General features: G+C 39.4%; 1 protein-coding gene across 4 annotated transcripts in view; it reads right to left on the bottom strand.

Annotated features, from left to right (window-relative positions):
* Window positions 1–20997, bottom strand: part of slc24a3 (solute carrier family 24 member 3) — a 274995-nt gene that overhangs the window by 25139 nt on the left and 228859 nt on the right. For 3 of the 4 annotated variants that reach the window (XM_016993093.2, XM_062977908.1, XM_062977910.1), the window contains exons 7-13: window positions 20223–20297; window positions 16745–16770; window positions 14074–14127; window positions 11304–11449; window positions 6392–6552; window positions 4849–5113; window positions 3319–3485 (exon numbers count right to left, since the gene is read on the bottom strand). In XM_016993093.2, the coding sequence (XP_016848582.1) occupies window positions 3319–3485; window positions 4849–5113; window positions 6392–6552; window positions 11304–11449; window positions 14074–14127; window positions 16745–16770; window positions 20223–20297 (894 nt within the window). The remainder of the gene's footprint in view (window positions 1–3318; window positions 3486–4848; window positions 5114–6391; window positions 6553–11303; window positions 11450–14073; window positions 14128–16744; window positions 16771–20222; window positions 20298–20997) is intronic. The other variant, XM_062977909.1, reaches the window with a different exon arrangement.

The raw sequence follows: 20997 nt of genomic DNA, 5'->3' as shown, positions 1-20997 counted from the left end.
AGGAAAACATTGCTAAAATTCCTTGTTGCTGTCTTTAAAAAAATTAGTGAAGAATTACATCCCTACCATCCTCCTTCTCCCCACACTATAAATAAACTTTTGACTTTAAATCCCAGCACCCAAATCCCAGGCGTCTGATATGCTGCCAGAGTTTAAAATGTTTACTCAGTAAACATTTGCATAATCATAACCACAGTGGCACTTTGGATTCTTTTTAAATGAGAAATATTATGGGAGTGATCACAAGAGCTAACCAAACAGCTCTCTAAAATAGCCAGATTTTACTAGGAACAAGGGCCCATTGCTCTTGAGCTTGATTTTCCAGCGGGGAAATGAAAGGGTTATTTGTGGATTAAGAGAAAGCTAACCACCCAAGCTATGTGAGACCAGACATACTTGGTAAATCTTTGGTGATGTCTTTATGATATGACACACATTTATGGCACAAGTTTTGAATCAAGCCAAATAATATGGCATGAAAAGGAAAGTTTAAAATTTAAACTGGAACATCAATGTGTCACTCTCTAGCTTCCTCTGTGGAAAAACTTTCTCAATTTAACTGTTTTACCTTTGACTCTTTATTTATTTTCAGCAATTCTTAAAATTCCTGGATAACAAAAGCAACTAGAGACAAGGATGTGACAGAACATATTTTACCTTTCCTATTGTTCTAGGGGTGAGGAGAGGTTGACCTTATAGTAGGGCCTATTCTATTACTCATTAGTGGAAGTTCACAGTGTGACAAACATAACAGTCCGGAGAAACACAACATTTTGCCCATCTGATTCATAGGCTCAGGATCCCAAATTATACTTTTGCCACATAGTAAGGCAACAGGGGGGACAATGCCTTTGGGCAAATACAATGGCTGTCAATTAGCAAGACAGCTGCAGGTCTTTAGCTCTTTCTTTGTCCTATGAATTGTAAGAGAAGTGAGCTGTGGCTTGCCCATCCCCATAATAACAAAACACCACACTGTTCTATTATTTTAATGAAAAATTTGAGCTGGGTTAATTTGATTTTCACAAAATTGAGCTTTACTGGACAACGAATTTAAACCACCACGACACATTTTTAAAAATTTCATAGTACAGGTGGTCCCCGAGTTACAAATATCTGACTTACACATGACTCCTAGTTACAAATGTGGGAGGTAGCATTTCAATTTTTGTTTTAGTATTTCAAAATGTTTAAGCATTTACATAAACAGGTAAAAATAAATTATATGTAAAGAAACATGTCTGTCCAAGTTGCATTTAAAGCAGAACTCAATGCACAATTTTATTTTTTAAATGTTTTGATTAATATGGTGTGGGGTTAGATCGGTGGTTCCCAGCCTGTGGTCCGTGGACCTCCAGTGGTCTTCAAGAACTATAATATGGTCCCTGGCCTCACCGCTACTGCACCACTGCAACGAGAGTGACTGGTCTCGCGAAACCCTCTTATAGTGGTGAGGCAACAGGGATGTCGGGAGGGGAGAGGCTGACTGTTACCAGGTGAGAGTATAGCGGAATCAGTAGCATCCAGTTAACACCATGTGCAAAAGACTCAGACCAGGCAGAGGAATTAAAAGAACAAAGGAAACTTTACTCTTGCTTGTTGAGTCAAAATACAAAACAGTTCTGCAATCGTACAATGTCCATGTAGTTGCATAAGATCAATAACCAATCAATCAGCATCAATATATACAGCATAGCAGCTAGAGAGCCTTTCTTCCCTGTGCTATCTCTTGAAGCCCAAATTCCAACTGACAAACCAACTGACAAATCCAGCCATCTGCCATCAAACAGATACATTGTTGTTTTAGGCGTGGCTTAGCTCTCTGCAAAGCTGAGCTCTTTTACAGAGATTTCCTGCAAACTTCTTTGCAAGGATTTCTTTACACACACACATAGCAATTTTGGCGCAATACTGACTACCCACAAAAAGTGAGACAACAAGCCTCCTGACTGTTGCTTCTCCTCCTCCTCCCTCCCCCTGAGCGGAGTTGTTCCATGTGGCACCTGAAAGCAGAGGCGCATTGATATCTTCATTATTAGGTATCTTCCTGGGGTCATTTGGGGTGCTGATTCAGAAAATTACATTGGATAGACTACATCAGCTCGAGATGATTAAATATAGTTTTTTGTGGGTGAGCAGATGGCGACTACGGGATGGCATATGTTCTGTATCAGAAACTATAGAGTATAATGGTAGACTATGATTTTGGTGTGATTTTAATATTAAATGTAATGTTTTTAAATGATTAGCAAGAATTAATTTTAATTTAATTTATTTTAAGATTACTGTTGGTATGTGTTTTAAGGCATCTAATAGTTGCCATGTGTAAGCCACCTTGAGTCCCCTGTGGGGTACAGAAAGGCGGGGTAGAAATAGGGTAAATAAATAAATAGTCCCTGCTCAAAGTGGTCCCTGGTCAAAAAAAGATTTGGAACCACTGGGTTAGAGTCACTGTGAGATTTTTACTGCTGTCTGTATCATCATTAAAAAGATTTAATCTCACTCATGTCCCTCAGACAACAGGAAGTGATGATAAATCTACCCCTAGGAGGGGACATTCACTCCTGTAAGAATTATCATGGCGAAAGGATATCTTCGTGAAATTTATCAGCAAACCTTGTTTCTATAACCCAACTTTTTCAAAATCTAATTGTCACAGGGACAGGAAGTGAAGTCTCACAAGAGGTGTCATCCTTCCCTATGCTATCGAAAACTAAACAAAAAAATTGGCTGAAGTTACACTTAAATACATATCTATTCCGAACAAACCTACAGAACCCATCTTGTTGGTAACTCGGGGACTGACTGTACAGGAAACCCTCAGCTGTGTATATATACAGAATCTTAGCTACACAGTAATGCAAAGTGAGGTCACAGCCAGATTCAGAGGCTCTCAACCTCTTAAGAGGCAGGAAGGGTCTGAAGGACAAAATAAAGTATATAGTACATAAAGTAATGTACAGGATTCATGATTGCAAGTGGCCATGCTTTCAGAATGGAGTTGGACAAGTCCAGAGCTGGCAAACCTTACTCTTTAGGAGAACTTCCCAGAATCTCTTAGCTAGCTATCATGGTCAGCCCAAAGCTCTGCTGATACTTAATGGTACCTGGCTAACTATTTGCATAAGGGGACAGTAAGGAGGGATGTTCCTTCCATGTTCTGTTTGTAGGAGTTACATCTGATAGATTCCAATAATTATTGTAAGAAAATGGTAGACTAGAAGTCTCTTTGGTCTGATCCACCAGGGCAGCAGATATTCTGAAAACAATGGGTGTACCTATCAAAACATTCTAGCACTCTTTGAGCCCAATACATACCATCCACACCATGATGTAGGAAAAGCCTGCAATCCAGATTGTGGAGGAGGCAAATGTAACCAAGAACCACTTCTCCCAGCGGGGTTTATTGCAGTTGGGCACCGTGAAGTACAAGAGCAAAGAGAGAGGCCAGGTAAACAGCCACTTGAGCATTTCTGCCACGCCAGCTATAAAAAACAACAGAAGGCAACTCTTATTTCTTCTTGCATGCTCACTTTTCCTCAGTGACAAAATGCTACCAAGTCATTTTGTTTAGAAAAATGCTTTAAAAATGCTTAAAAGAAATGATAAACTGAAAAGTTGGATCAGTACAGTAACCTCCTGAACTGAACTGAAACATGAGATATTGAAAAGGAAGAGAAAAGCCCAGAGCCAGTACCATCAACTCATGGCTGCGTGTTGTTTTCAGCCTTGAACAAATACACTCCACTGATACACTAAGACAATGAGAAATCAGTTTGAAAAGTACTAATTTTATTTTTTCTTATTAAAATGGGAATTGAATGGATTTACTTATGCCCCCCCCCCCAAAGTGCTTTTTGATTCTCAAGAGAAGTCCAAATATTTGTGATTTTATCTAGTCTTGTGTTTTGGAGGGTAAAAGTATAAATCGACCATAAGACTTGTTTTACATTAAATTGTATCTTTATATGTTATTTTTTTATAATGACATTACATAGTTTTATATTTGTATTATTACTTCCTCCTGTGTGTATATATATGTGAGCATACATATATTTTAGCAAGATCCACTGTTTTGGGTTGCTTTACTTGTAAAGTGGCATGTACATATTTGGTGCTACACAAATAAATGACAACAACAATAATAAAACAAAGTCAAGCCTCTTCTTAAAGGAAAATTGTCAAATCATCTATTACCCTTGGTCAAAATACAATATTTCCAACAGTTACGTGACTCACCTCCAGGATTCAAAAGAGTAAATTTTGTCTAGGACTGTATAAAAGGAGTGATGGGGAGGAGAGATTTCATATAAGCCTTTCCCAACCTATGGGCATATTGATTGTCTTTACAACCAGCAGTACACTGAAACAGATTTCCGCAAACTGCCTCAATAGATGTTTTAAGAGTTGGGTTGCTGTGAGATTTCTGGGCTGTATGGTCATGTAGCAGAAGCATTCTCTCATGACATTTCACCCACATCCATGGCAGGCATCCTCAGAGGTTGTGAGGTCTGTTGGAAATTAAGCAAGTGGGGTGTATATATCTGTGGAATAATGTCCAGGGTGGGAGAAAGAACTCTTGACTATTTGAGGCAAGTGTGAATGTTGCAATTAGCCAGCTTGATTAGCATTGAATAGTCTTGCAGTTTCAAAGCCTGGCTGCTTCCTGCCTGGGGGAATCCTTTGTTGGGAGGTGTTAGCTGGCCCTGATTGTTTCCTGTCTGGAATTCTCCTGTTTTTTGGGGTTTTTTTTAAAGTATTCCTTGTTACTTATCAAGAGTTGCTTAAAGGGCACCAAGAGCAATGTCACACTGAGAAAGAGATTTGAGAAATCCAGGTATTACTTACATGGTGGATCAAAGGGTGTGTAAGGACCATCACTCTCATCTTCCTCTTCCTCTTCCTCTTCATCATTCTCATTGTTTTCATTGTCATCAGTTTCATTTTCCGTTTCATTTCCAGCTACAGCAGCCTCCTCATCTCTTCTGGTTCCATTTGTGCCTCTGTCAGCAGAATTGCTGGGCCCTGACCCATTCTCCACAGTATGCTTGACCTTGATGGCCACCTCTGATTCTCCATTGGTGTAGACTTTGCTGTTTATTAGCCTCTGCCGCTGGTGTGAGAAATAAATTCAAATACAAGTACTTTGAATTAAAAAAGGGAGTAAATGGGAAAGGCAGCTGGAGTTTTTAAAATATGTAATATCCAAAAGAAATGCTGCAAATACATATTTTGGGTGATGCATTAATTTCATCCTTTATGGTTTTTCAGTACAACCAACAGTATTGATGTACAAATCTCTGATTCCATGAGACTCAATATTCATTGATAAAAATTGGTTTTGCTAGTCTTAAAATGTGCTGTTTTTTTCTTTTTAAATGATGATTAATACCTGGGTTGGACTAATAATAAGTCCCAATAAAAAAGCTCCTTTGAGATATCTGAAATGCTGTAATCTCCACAATCTACCAGTCTTTGCTAGGTGAGTAGGCCATCCTGCATATTTCTTCTGCATGCTGTTTTACATTATCTAATAAGCACCAAAATACCTTCAAGAAATAAAAAGGGTTCTTAACTTTCAATCCTACTGATTAAAATTAGACACGGTACTTAATCTCCTGGAGATGTAGTTGAGTTACCAACTGAATAAACAGATTAAAGACGACGGGCGGATTTCTAAAGACTCCTAAACAGCAATTCAAATAACAATGTTGCAATATAAAAATTAAATGTCTCACTATTTGAGGAAGTAATACTTTATCGTGTGACTATTTTGGAGACTTTGAGATGGTGTACTGTCTTCTCTGTCCTCTACATAAATAACCCGTGACAGGGTCAATGGGAGAGTGGAATCTGATCTTGGAAAACACATGAGGTGACCTTTTCTCAGTTCACAATCTCAGTTCCCTATGTACGTTACTGGAACAAAAGGGACCACTTTTGTAGCATTGTTTTGGAAACAAAACAGGATTTTATTTTTGGATTATGTTTTTATATTTATGGCAAGACTAGTCGATGTCCCCTGAGGATTTGTTGTTCCCTTCTTTCTCCACACAATGTAGGTAAAACCTTCTAATCTCTCAGTACCAGAGTTCCTCCTCCACCCTGCCAGCACAAATTGTGTGATCCAGCACAAAATATGGCTCTTTCAGGTATTTCTTTGTCTGCCATTCATTGACCCTCAGGATATTCACATGAGAAACGGAACATACATCTGTGCCACCCTGATATGAAAATGTAGGCCACCCAAACTGTGGTGAGAGCAAGAGGTAAAGTATGAGATATAGTTAATCTCAGCTTCTTGGCAAGATCGGACCTTTCAAAGGTGGTCTAGTTTATAGCTGAATCAAGGAAAGAGATGTGTATCATTTGGACAAAACATAGAATGTACCTCATTGATCAACATGCGACTAGCCATTGAGAGCCGGGTTCTGGGAGGAAAGTGACTTGTTATCATTATCCGGAGCCCAGCTTCTGAAAAGGAAAGCTGGTGTGGATATGCAGACAGCAGTTCATCCACCATGATCACAGATGCTTTGCGGTGGTAATTTCCTAAAGATAATTAACAGAGTGGGAGTGAAGAAGTATTTTGCGCCATCAGATCTTTCTTCCAAATGTCTACCATATATGGTTGCTCCCATAACATTTATTTATCTTTAATAACCATTTCCAGGATTTTCCCCTAATTTTTAGTAACATGTGATTTTAAAAAATGTGAACTAGCAGCATATTATTTTTCAGATACCTTCTGCCAGTATATTCATTTTTTCATGCAGAACTGAATCCTATTGGTAGTTCCAATTAAAGTAGACTTCTTGAATCAGCTGTTGAAAGGTGAGTTAACTGAACTAGACCTATTGAATCAGAAAAATCAGTAAGATGGAATCAGTAAGATTTGCATAGCCTTTGCAAATATTACTGCTTCAAATCTATGCAAATCTTACTGATTCAAGAGGAATACTTCAGTTAGGACTATCACTGGGATTCAGGCTGTAAAGTGCTAGGAATCCTTAAAAATTTTAAGCAGATCCACAGTCCCCCAGACTATTTGGGTGGGGTGGGCGAACTATAGTTTGAAAAAAGCACTGCACATATCTTATTTGGAGTGAAAAAAACATGAAAGAACAATATAATACTTAAAATGAAGAACAATTTTAACCTACATAAATTTACCAACATTTCAATGGGAAGTGTGGGCCTACTTTTGGCTAATGAGATAGTCAAGTTAATTAGGACTGTTGTTGTTGTTGTGTACCTTCAGGTTATTTCAGACTTAGAGTGACCCTAACTATAAATTTTAGGGTGGTGGTGGGTAAATAACCTTGGAGGGCTGCATCCGACCCACGGGCCTTAGTTTGGGGACCCCCGTGCTGGAAAAATTGAGTTGTACCAAGAGTCCAATGCTACATGAACAATTTCCACTTTTATCAACAGGACTGTTACATTAATATAGGACTGCAGTGTGTGTGTGTGTGTGCGCGCGCGTGTGTGTGGGGGTAATCCCCAAATCTTACCTCAGCTATAAACTCACAACTTGCCTTTCAGCATGTCAGTAATATATCCTACTCCCCAGTCTGGAGCTGACTTTGCTAAATGTTAAAGACAACCCTCCAAGTAGAACTGGCTACAGCTGTCTAGACAGTCATGCCATACTGCTCCTCCCCAGCTCATGTGGCCCAGGAATGTGGGATAATGGTCTCTTTCTCTCTCCCCCCCCCCCCCCCCGCAAGCACAAAATTGACATTTACCTTGCCCTTCGATGTCCAGAAACCTTCTGGTGGTACTCATGAAGGCTGCTAGACCCCCAAGGGTAAGAAATGTGCCCAACTTGTGGCTGCAGCACATCAAGATGCGGGGGGGGGGGAGCACACTGGGCCATAGAAAGTTCCTGCTGGCATCAAGGAAGCTCAGAGAGTCCCTGTGGGTCACAAGGCCAGGCCCAATCCAGTATCTCAGATGCTAGATTGGGCATGTTTTATGGGTCAGTACAGAAGAGCTCTTCATTTCACCCCGTGGGAAAATTTTTTTGCAGGCGATTAAGTAGATTTCTTAATGTTGCTTCCAGGAAAACATGATAGAGAACATATTTGCCTTCTTTTGAAGGTATGCAATTAGAGGTAATGTAACTCAATTTGTGTTGGTGGCACAAGCTGGTGGGTGCCATGTTTTCTTCTGTCATCTAAGTGACAACATGACGGAGCACTGTTCTAAGGGGAGTTCTGGGGAAACTGTGACTGCCACCTTCCAACCTTATGTTTCTGTTTTGCTTGTCTAAATTGATTTATTCCTTCCATCTGGCTAGGAAAGATGTTATTCAGTACTGAGAGAAACTTTTAACAACAGACAGTACATCTGCATTTCAAAGCATGGGATCAGTTAGTAGCCTTAACTGAACAACATGATTTTATGTTGAGCCCCCTTTGGGAGAGATAAAGTGGGGTATTAATAATAATAATAACAACAACAACAACTACTACTACTACTACTACTACTACTACTACTACATCTACTCTGACTAGCCATTAAAACCTTCTATAAATACTCCCGGCAATTAAAAGATCTTCAGCTGGAGGTGAAAAGACTTCACCCAAGAATAAGGATTATGACCAGAACACAACTGTAAAGCCATGCTCTTCATTAATGGGTTGGTATGTGGAAGGAGTTAGTCCTTTAACAAAATAAAACTAGCACCTTGAAATTAATTTTGGAAGTACTGTAAACCAATACAGTTTTTGCCAGTTTTTTACACATGGTATCAGGTTACTACAGAAAACACTGGTGTAATCTTGTCTAAGGAAGAACCACATGAGTAAGAGAAGTCCACTATTAGGCTATTCTGTAGATCTTACATACTTTATTATGAATAATTGAACATGACTTTTCATGGACACTGACATAGTGCAGCATGCAGTTCTAATCATGATGCAAGAGGAGTTGCAATCTATAATATTTAATTCAGAGTTAAAAACAGGACGTGTCCACAGATATATTGCCATGTTGCACCATAATATGAGACCTAAAACAGATTTGTAAAAGATATTTAGACATTTGGTTGACACATTTTATAAACAAGAAAGATAAAGATTTAACTAACTGTAAAATACTTTAAAAATTGCTGAAAAGACAACTCCAGTCTACTACATTTGCAAAAATTAAGACCAATTAAACAATTCTATCTAGCTGATGACTGCCGCCCCCTCGCCTCCCTGACCTAACATCACCCTTATAGGCAGCTAGAATTGTTTTCCTTGCTGATTGCTGATTGCCTATAATTATGGACTTTTAAGATATGTTATATCTATCTGCATGTTCACTGCCTTGTAGGAGAGAGTCAAGTTATTTACCTGTAACTGTAGTTAACTGAGAGTGCATCTACACTGTAGAATTAATGCTACTGGACACCACTTTAACTTCCATTGCTCAATGCAATGGAATCATGAGGACTGACAACGAATTTTGGGGTCTCACTAAAATACAACTCCCATGATTCCATAAAATTGAATCATAGCAGTTAAAGTGATATCACACTGCATGAAATTCCTAAGTGGATGGTTAGACACATCTGGAAAAGTCTGTCCCTTGGCTGGCAGGCCCATGGTTCAGTACTGATGAAAACAAAGACTAGATGCAGAAAAAGGTGTTTGAGAGAGTTGAACATAACTTGAGAGATCTTACATACTTTTAAAAATCCCATCACCACCTCCTGTCATATAGGTTTTGAAGGCTTCTAAAATTTATTTATTTATTTTAAAATTTTATTTATACTCTGTCTTTCTCCAAGCATGGGACTGAAGGTGGCTTATAACAAATTCAATACACAAAACCTTCAAACTGGATTAGTAAGGTAAAGGTTTTCCCCTGACGTTAAGTCCAGTCATGTCTGACTCTGGGGGTTGGTGTTCATCTCCATTTCTAAGCCGAAGAGCCGGCGTTGTCTGTAGACACCTCCAAGGTCATGTGGCCGGCATGACTGCATGGAGCACCGTTACCTTCCCGCCGGAGCAGTACCTATTGATCTACTCACATTGGCATGTTTTCGAACTGCTAGGTTGGCAGGAGCTGGAGCTAACAGTGGCCGCTCCTGCCGCACCCGGGGATTGAACCTGGGACCTTTTGGTCTCCAGCTCAGTGCTTTAACGCACTTTGCCACCAGGGCTCCTTCAAACTGGATTACCAGAGTCAAAATTCGGATTACTGTATACACCACAAGAAATACTCCTCCTTTCAAGTTATAGTCAGACCTCTAAAAAGACTAACAAAAGACACTATTTGTTGCCATCAGACTGAGTTTACATACTCTCCAAACTAAAATATGCAGCTTTGAATTCTCTCTGCACTTTTCTCTCTCTCTTTTAAATACATTTTTAAATTCTATCTTTGGAATTCTTCATCAGTTGTTCTTGTGGCCAAAAGGAACTATAGGTAACTGCAGACCACACTAATCCTAATTTTGATCAGACCTCTAGTACTGTTTTACAAAGACCTTAAGTCCAAAGTCCAAAGTACAGGATTCAAAGACGCAATGATAGCGATGTTATGCCTGTCTTCAATTATTGAATTACTGACCCACTAGACCAGCAGTTACCAACCTTTTTTGAGTCGCAGCCCCATTTTATAAAAAATAGTTTTAAAATAGGATACATAAAAACACATCAAAAACAATATAATGTATAGGCAGTCCCTGAGTTACAAACATCTAACTTACAAACTACTCATAGTTAAGACAGGGGTTGAGACAACAGGAAGTGAGAGAAGTTTTCCCCAGGAAGTGAAATTCACTCCTGGAAGAGTTATCATAGGGATAAAGATGTCTCCACTGAAGCTTTCTCACAAATCCTTGTTTCTACAACAAGCTACATTTTTCAAAATTCAAATACCACAGGGATCGAAAGTGAGGTGAAATCTTCTGAACAGGGGCACATAAAGCAAAACAAACATCACAGGGGTGTTAAACCTTCCCCATGCTATCCAAAGCTTTATATTTATATACTTTTGGCTGGAGTGTCACTTAAAAATGTACCTCTTCTGACTTACAACAAATACAACTTTAGAACAAACCTGTAGAACCTATCTTGTTCATAACTTGGGGGTTGCCTGTAATTCAAAATAATGTTAACTTATAACTTATTTAATGTGACAATTGACATTGTAACTCATTGACATGTTAAAAAAAATCATAGCTCACCACTACCTTGTAACCCACAGCAAACCCTTCATGACCCCAATGAGGGCCACGACCCATGGGTTGGGACCCCTGCGCAAGACTATCCAGCAGAATTCTACAAGCAAGCATTTTGACTTACTGGAACAGTTACCTTTCTTTAGTAATACCACTGTAGCATCACAATTGCTATTGTCATCCATCTCTGTGTTATTTGCTAATCCATTCACCATGTTTGTTGCATTCTTTGTTGTCTTTTCAAACAGATGTTGTAGATTGGAATTAAACCTGTACAAAGAAAACAAAAGATTTCTGCTCAATAGTTTCCTAACAAATAGGCATTCTAATATCTATGGGCTCTGATAGCTGACAAGAGTTTTATTAAAAGAAGTTTCACAACCTCTTTAAATAGAAATGCATTTGTTTTATTTTAAAGGCTTGACAGCAGTGTGTGCGAAAAAGACCTTGGAGTCCTCGTGGACAACAAGTTAAACATGAGCCAACAATGTGATGCGGCTGCTAAAAAAGCCAATGGGATTCTGGCCTGCATCAATAGGGGAATAGCGTCTAGATCCAGGGAAGTTATGCTCCCCCTCTATTCTGCCTTGGTCAGACCACACCTGGAATACTGTGTCCAATTTTGGGCACCACAGTTGAAGGGAGATGTTGACAAGCTGGAAAGCGTCCAGAGGAGGGCGACTAAAATGATTAAGGGTCTGGAGAACAAGCCCTATGAGGAGCGGCTTAAAGAGCTGGGCATGTTTAGCCTGCAGAAGAGAAGGCTGAGAGGAGACATGATAGCCATCTACAAATATGTGAGGGGAAGTCATAGGGAGGAGGGAGCAAGCTTGTTTTCTGCTGCCCTGCAGACTAGGACACGGAACAATGGCTTCAAACTACAGGAAAGGAGATTCCACTTGAACATCAGGAAGAACTTCCTCACTGTGAGAGCTGTTCGACAGTGGAACTCTCTCCCCGGGGCCGTGGTGGACGCTCCTTCCTTGGAGGCTTTTAAGCAGAGGCTGGATGGCCATCTGTCGGGGGTGCTTTGAATGCGATTTCCTGCTTCTTAGCAGGGGGTTGGACTAGATGGCCCATGTGGTCTCTTCCAACTCTACTATTCTATGATTCTATGATTCTATGATTCTATGAAAGAATTGTCTACATTGTTTTTATTTTTTTAAAAACAAACAAACCTAGGGCAGTTAACACTAATTACATATTAACACTCACAAAATATTCCTCCTTCTCTTCCCTTTTTTCATCAAAGTTACTAAAATACGGGACATAGTTCACATAAGTGAACCTACTATATTCTGCTCACCAAGGCTGTAGCCAAGGAGGCGGGGGGGATTAGGAGTTTTGAAACCCCCCCCCCCCCAAAGTTTTCAGTTTTTTTAAAAAACCTGGTTTACTCAAATTCCCATGTCCACTGAAGTTTATCTGTCTTGAGTATCCACTGAAGTTTATCGATGGAGCCTGATTTCTAAATTATTTTGCGTTATGAAACTACTCTTCATGATTCACTAAAGAAAGTTTCAACCCCTGCTGCTCACCACGCATTGTTTCTGCTATACAGAATCTTGAGAGCTATGTCAAAATGTGAGTCAAACGGAAACAATATCAAGATTTAAAATATAGCCTCCATCAGAATTTACAACCCAATGGTTTGGTTGCTTCAGCTCCTCGTGGAGCTCAGTTAGGCTAGAAATTGGCTTGCCATCATTTGATATCACAATGATATAATAATAATAACAATTTTATTCTTGTACCCTGCCACCATCTCCCCAAAGGGACTCGGGATGGCTTACATATGGAACAAAAAGTCCAACAGACATAAAATAAGGCACAGTGGCACATAGCAGAGCAAAAGATATGTGATTCTGTGGCTGTGTAGATGAATGAATGCCTATAGGGTCAATGCATTTCAGATCTGGTTCCAGCTTGTATATCTTGCAATTAAGGGGGTTGCATGCTGGTGTGGATCACTCAAAGGCCCTTTATCTGACTCAGAGCCCACGCAGCTTCAAAGGAAGTCAAGGCAGCTCTCCCTGTAAATTCTCAACTTCAGAAATTGCTATTTTTTGTTACATAGTAAGAAGGTCCCAGCAGAGTCGGTGTTTATTGTCCTTTCCTTGTCCTCGGAAGCTGACCCTTCATTTGCTTTGAAAGCTTTCCATTGACTTCTACCTTGCTTGTTTTTCTCTATGCTTCGGCTCTAACTATGCAACCCCTGGGATCTTTAATAACCCTGGTAACATCAGGAGTTGTCCCAGCTTCTGTTTGCTCTGTGATGATTTTGTGGTTTCTAGCTAAGGGATCACAGCCCATATCTGAAGGGAGTGAAGAGATCCTTCATGTAAAGGAGTAATCACATTTGTGATGACAAAGAATAGAGCGAAATTTTCAATACAGTAGAGTCTCACTTATCCAACATAAATGGGCCAGCAGAAGGTTGGATAAGCGAATACGTTGGATAATAAGGAGGGATCAAGGAAAAGCCTATTAAACATCAAATTAGGTTATGATTTGACAAATTAAGCACCAAAACATCATGTTATACAACAAATTTGACAGAAAAAGTAGTTCATTACATATTAATGCTATGTAGTAATTACTGTATTTATGAAGTTAGCACCAAAATATCGCAATGCATTGAAAACATTGACTACAAAAATGCGTTGGATAATCCAGAACGTTGGATAAGCGAATGTTGGATAAATGAGACTCTACTGTACTTATAAAGTCAAATGATTATATAAATAATGTTATTCTGGTGAAACATTGTGGAAAACTGGAGCTTGAGCAAGACCCACTGATTTTCCTGGTTATCTTTCCCCAATTGGAATGTTCTTAAAAACCATTTCAAAGTATTGTTGAACAATAACCACAGAAGGATATATCACACTTACTTCATGATGAGAATGTAGATGACATACATCAGCACTAAAATTAAGGACTCCCACCTGCAATGAAACCAAGAAGAAATGAAAGATAAACAATCCTTAACATTCAGGAAGGCAATCTGGCACATGTCTGGCAGCTGAGGAGCATGGTTCATTGAGGTGGTTTAATCATGTCCAAAGTCAGATGGGACCTTCTGGATTCAGGGGAACTTGGTTTGTGTCTAGTGCCTAAAAGATGAGGCACGTCAGACATAAAACTGGGGAAAACTCAGCAGTAACTTCTTCCACCTCCTGATCTTAATTAAGACTTTGCTTTTCCTCTCAGAAATGCCATAAAGGATAAATCCCTAAAAACTTCAGGGCAAACTTTAAGACTTGGTCTGCCAGGTGTGTCCTTGGCCTCACACATGCAGTTCCTTTGGACTAGAAGCATCAGGCTCACATCTTTTCCACATCTGTTGTTATGGTTTATATCTTACCATTCTATGTGATTATTGTTTTACTGTCTTTCCCCGAAAATAAGACAGTGTCTTATATTAATAATAATAATAATAATAAACTTTATTTTTATATCCCGCCCCATTTCCCCGAAGGGACTCGGAGCGGCTCACAACAGGGACAAGCCCGAAACAACAACACAACATATTTGACAAAAACTTAAAACATTCCAACAATACACAAAATAAAATAATGGACAATACATTAAAATCCAAGCAGATAAAATCAGAGTAATTAAAAGCAAACCAGTGGGAACAGGTTTCATAAAGTGCTGTATCATGGAAATAAGTAACAGTGATAAAGTGCCATATGCTTTTAAAACAGAAAGAAGTATTCTAATGACAGCTCTATTGGGCCTGTTCATTTAAACGCGCTCTGGAACAACCATGTTTTCAATTCCCGGCGGAAAAAGGGCAGGGAAGGAGCTAACCTGATCTCCTTAGGGAGAGAGTTCCAGAGCCGGTTCTTGTTCCCAAAGAAGTGCTATGTCTTATTTTCAGGGGATGTCTTATTTTTTCATGATTCCTTTCTTGTATTCGATGGCTCCCTCCTCCTTCGCCAAGGAAGGAGCGTGTGGCGTGAAGGAGAAGGTGGCAAAGGCATGTGCCTTTCCCTCCTTCTCCTTTGTGCCACATGCGCCTTCCTCGGCGGAGGCAGCTCCCTCCTCCTAGGTCTTATTTGTGGGGGATGTCTTATATTTGGCAATACAGCAAAACCTCTCCTAGGTCTTATTTTCAGGGGATGTCTTATTTTTAGGGAAACACGGTATATGGATCGAAACCCTGAATTATGTACACCTGCCTCAAACCTGATTCAGAACAGCAGTGGCTAAGTTTTATTTATCCTAACAGCAGCAATAGAAATGCATTAAGACCTAAATGTTTTCCTCCTATTCATATTTATTGAGTGTTTTGGACAATTTTAATCTGAATTACTTCATGCTGATAATCACCCCGAGTATCATCATTGAGAGATAGGAAGGAGATAAACAACAATAATGATGATAATAATAAGCCAAATTATTCTATTTACTATTAGTTGGAAGCTAGAGAATGATGACAGAACCAATTTCTTATTTTCACAGGTAGTCAGAGAACACAAAACAGCTTGAAACTATGGAATAGTCCATCAAGCTCTCTCATTTACTTCCTTTAGAAATAAATCTTATGTTCATTTCTAATTCTTTGTTGCAGCCTTTCTGACTATGCCTCTAAATTCAGATTTGGAGATAGTTAACATCTTACAATCCTTTCTCTTTTCTGGCCTTAACATTATGCAGAGGGAGGTAATGGATCTAAAGGAGTGAATGCCTTCTTATAATCTATCTATATATCTATGCTATATCTTATTCCCTACTAAAATACTACTTTCTGCTATACCTCTATAGGTGTTTTCAGAATCTTCTTGACTCAGTTTCTCCTATTCCGCTTGCTACTCATAGTTTGATTATGTACTGCTTGGTATCTAGCAGCAGACACACAGAGCTCAAGGAAACTCATTCACAATGTGGTGGGAATAATCACATAACTAACAGTTACAGTAGACAGTTGTAGTAGTTATGGCTGATATGGAGATTATTCTTTTAGCAGTAATGGCTCTAATGACTTGCTAGTCTCTTAGAGCCACAATAATGACAGCATGAATATGTATGTCCCATCATTTAATCTACTTTTGCTACTGTTATCCTGGAAGTAATGTTCAAGGCTGGCCTTATCATTAGGTGGGGTAAGGCAGTCACCTTAGGTGAAAGCTGAGGTAGAAAGTGGCTAGAGGAGAATATAGAGGGCCAAGTAGAGTAGCCATGTCTGCACTTCCTATGCTAGTCAGCTGCCATTAAGTGTTGTGGATGGAGGATGCTTTTCCCAACTGGCTTTCTGTACATGAAATGGAAGGGGTGCAGTTTTGTTCACCGCATGCAGCAAGATGTTTTGGGTGGGCCTTGGTAATGCTCATGTATCCAGCCTACTTACACAAGTTCAGAACACTCAATGGAAGTTGACATGGGTGTGAAGCATGAACTGGCTAAAAAGACAGTGCCAAAGAAGAAGCATTCACGAGTAACTCAACATTTTCTTTAAACAACTATTATCTAGATTTCTTGTACAGCAGGGACTTGGTCCCTCAATATGTTCACTTCTCTTACTTCTGTTAATCAAAAAGTGATATAATTTCTACTTACCAAGTAACCATTTCATCATAAATAAACTGTAGAGAAAAAAAGTAAAATGTTGTATTAATATGTAGGAGTAAAAATAAAGCAAGCCATATTTTAATTGCAAGAAAACAAACATATGAGAGGTCTTCAAAATGTTTCACATTTTCATTGGAAATGTTGAGGGCAGGAGTAATCTACAAACCATACATTTCATGGCACCAGCACACATTCCACAAAACTGTAATTTCATATAACTACTTATTTACAATTTATTAATTTGTAAATAAAGATTTTTGTTAATCTTTTCCAGTATACTAAATTAGCATGTGAAGAAGCAAAGACAAATATAATGTTAAGTTTTGAAATTACATTTCCTCATTACAAATGCCAGAAACTGAAGATGGATAAGTAGGGTTAATGCTTCCATGGTGTGTGTGTGTGTGTGTACGTACTGTGTAATCCGGGTAAAAGTCCAAACTTTAATGTCCTACCAATGGTGCTGGAACTATTTGGGACCAGGAGTTCAGCACCATGGATAGCTAATTAAAATTCAGGCTAAAACCACACAACAGATTCATCATCCCACTGATATGGGGGCTATCATGCTTCCAGGGTTGGTTTTATAGCTAAGGCATGTGCCACTGAGCTAGAGCTCTCTTAGAACGAATTCAACTGAACCAATATGCCTTGCACTGACATCACCTAGTCTTCCAATTAAAGATAGATTTGTAAGTCCTCTGCTCTCAGGCTTTAAATGGATTTCCATGCCCAAAGGCAGTCGGCAGTGCCGAACCATCAGAGAGATCAAAGAGCTGATGAAAGCAAAGTTACCAGACCAATCTTCCTAATGCACTGGGACCTGGGATCAGAATCCAAGACAAGTTGATTTCTAAATAGCTGTGGGGTAGTTAAGAGCAATTGTATTGCAGGAGTGGCACAGGAGGTGAGGTGATTTAGATTATGAAAATGAAATGGAAAGTACTAACTGGGCCACTCTGATTTAATTTCCACTATCTACAGTTGCTTTTCAGAGGAAATGAAAACCCTGCAAAATCCATAATGTGCCTGGAACAGTCTCATTCAATCAAGCATGCAGCTGCAATAAATCCTGCATAGACTGTCCTTACTTGATCATTATTTGCATCTGAACACATACCAAATGATGGAATTCTATGCCATTTCAGACCATGCCAAAAAGTATATACATTTCAAAACTTTCTCATACACATGTATGAACATACAAACATAATGTAAGTGAGCACATCAGAAGTACATACCATTTTGCTCTAATACTCTTTTAAAAAGTATGTGTGCACACATACAAATATGTAATTATCCATGTATGCATGCCTACACTTGAATCAACTGAACCATGCCTGCACACACACATAAACAAGGTTGATGATTTAAATGTACAGAAGGATTTAAAATGCAAATGCTTCGCTGTTATATATAATTCTAGCACTTTGTTCTACGTAATACAAGCAGTCCCCAAGTTATGAACAAGAAAGGTTCTGTAGGTTTTTTCTTAAGCTGAATTTGTTTATCAGTCAGATCAGGTAGTTTTTTTAAAAGTGTAACTCTAGCCAAATATATAAATATTAGCTTTGTATAGCATAGGGAACACGCCTGTTGTGTTTTCTCTGCACTCCGGGTCCTTGTTCAGAAGATTTCACCTCACTTTCTGTCCCTGTGATATTTGGGATTTTGAAAAATTTGGTTTGTTGTGGAAACAAGGAGTAGTGACAAAGCTTCTGTGGTGACACCTTTTGCCTATGATAACTCTGTCAGGAGTGAATTTCCCTTCCTAGGGGCAGATTTCTCTCACTTCGTGTTGTCTCACCCCCATTCTTAACTATGAGTTATTTGTAAGTCAGATGCTTGTAACTTGGGGACTTGTCTGTATATGCATCATTCTTCCAGGCAAGACACTCTCCTGGCATTCAAGGAAATGAATTATTTTCTTTTACAGTCACCACTAGGTTGCACTCATATGCTGTGCCTCAGCATTTCTTTTTCTTCTTCACTCAGCTTTGTCTGCAATGATCAGTGGCAAATGAAGTAGCCCAGCACATTTAGGAGGAAATACTTGCACTGTCACCCTTCTAGCCTTCTAATTTTTTTCTGCCAGATTGGACAGGAGGAGAGGGAGCCACACATCTGCTTCTCTGCTGGCTCTTAGCTGTCACCCACAACTACAGGCCTCATTATGAAGCAGCTTATAGTCAAGGACACATGTTTCTGCTACAATAGGGTGTCAGGGCAAAATGTGACAATGCAATGTCAGGCAGAAAGAATGTGGTTCTTCCTCAGGTTTTACTGCCCTGCTTCCTGCCAGCCCAAATTGGTTGAATACCACTAGAACATGACATTTTATATTATATGACAGCTGGGAAAGAGTGGTAACCTTCCTGTATTGTACTCAGTCCAAGAGGGGATGATTAGTTGCTGCGATAAATGGGGACATGGCCCAAAACAACCAGTGTGTCCAATTCCACATGAAGCTATCACATTCATTTATATCATCATTATCATCATCGTCGTCATCGTTGTCGTCTCCCCCTTGGAACATACACACCACCCGAAGCTGTAAGTCTTTGTGGATCCTATACATCAAGACTCACTTCCCCAATGAGCCATGGAGTTGTGAAGCAAAATGAGAAATCCAAAGGAGAAAAGGAGCTGCTATTGAGCCAAGAGGGAAAAGGATGCTTGAGGCAAGGGAACACCCACCTGCCTGAAATATCTGGCTTGCTGCCATGATTCATTCGGTTTATTTTTAACTCAGTGTTCCCATCCTAGCCAAATCCTGCTATCAGTGCCATATAGGAATAAATGCAATGATTTCAAAACAACATGAAATATTATTTGATAATAGCATTACTGCAAAAACGTAAATAAATGTTAATCCAATACTTAAGAAAACATAAATTGATAAGCACTAACCCACAAGTTCAACAGTCCCAGAGAAAAATCATACTTTGGAGCGAAGAAGTGAATTGAAACCAAGTTTTTAACTTTCATCAAAGGCTCAAAAGACACCTGAAAGTACACCAGGGACTACTGACTGCCCTCAGATCGCAATTGGGCAGTCACCATAAACAAAATTTCTGATGTTTTCAATAAGTGAATGTATGCTTCCTGATTGCATGTGTTCTTTATAAAGGGTGGGCACCTGCTAGTTTTCACTCCCCCCGTTGACTGTGCCCAAAAATCAATTTTTCTAGAGAACAAAACAAGAAATAATGTCTGGTTTCCATTTCCAGTGACTTTTCTTTCTAGATTTTGGTTAATTTGGGGTCATTCCTCCCCGCTCCTAAATTTTCAAGGGAAGTGGGGGTTTGGGGGATCTTCCTTAATTTCCTACCTCTAGATAGTTTAAACTGCAACTCTCCTCAACTTTGAATATTGACAATGTTAGTTAGAAATTGTAGTTTAAAACTGTGGGAAGGTATCCCCGTGTGGGCAGTAGGTGACAGGAGATGAAACATGGAACACTTACCAAAATAAGTGCAATAATAGAACAAGTATAGTACGATGAATCTCTCAAGAGGCTCCAGGATGACAGCGCAACAACCTGAGGAGGCAAAGAAAAGAAATAAGAATTATCATCTCTCCATCCCAAGAGCCACATTAATAACATGCTGCAATAAATAGCTATTCGTCTTATCCTGAGAAATGGAGGACTTTATATGCTCATCAACAGCCATACTGTTGTCTAAGGCTTTCATGGTCGGAATCACTGGGTTTGCTGTGAGTCTTCGGCGGTGTACGGCTATGCTCTAGAAGTATTATCTCCTGACGTTTCACCCAACAAAAGTGTAACTCTGAAATAAAATGACTGTATCCTCTGTATGAAATTAATAATCAGTCTTTATTTATGGAGATAGAAAATTATTATGGAAAGGTCCATTATAGTCTATCAGTGGCATGATTTTTTTTAAAAAAACAAGTATACCTATGATGTTGAGGCAAGATTGATTCTGTATGTTAGGAAAGTAGGGCGTCTGCAGAAAGCAGTGCCCACCTTTCCTCAGTGGCTTTTAAAACAGACCAGACTTGGTGGAGGAACAGACAGTGAGGTAACAGTCCAGTAGAGTTGATGTAGTCTTAGCCTGGCTGGACTATGTAGCCAATGACCTGCCACTGCAGTAGGTTCAGGAAGGTGCCTTTGGTGTCAGTCCTGAGCATTTCTGCTTCAGGCAGGCCCTGGAATGACCAACCAGATACATCCTAAGTCATAGGGCAAGGCATCAGAGGAGATACTAAGTCAGGCT

Source organism: Anolis carolinensis, chromosome 4, assembly GCF_035594765.1.
Source record: "Anolis carolinensis isolate JA03-04 chromosome 4, rAnoCar3.1.pri, whole genome shotgun sequence".
Taxonomy (NCBI): domain Eukaryota; kingdom Metazoa; phylum Chordata; class Lepidosauria; order Squamata; family Dactyloidae; genus Anolis; species Anolis carolinensis.
This window is presented reverse-complemented; position numbering and strand designations above follow the sequence as displayed.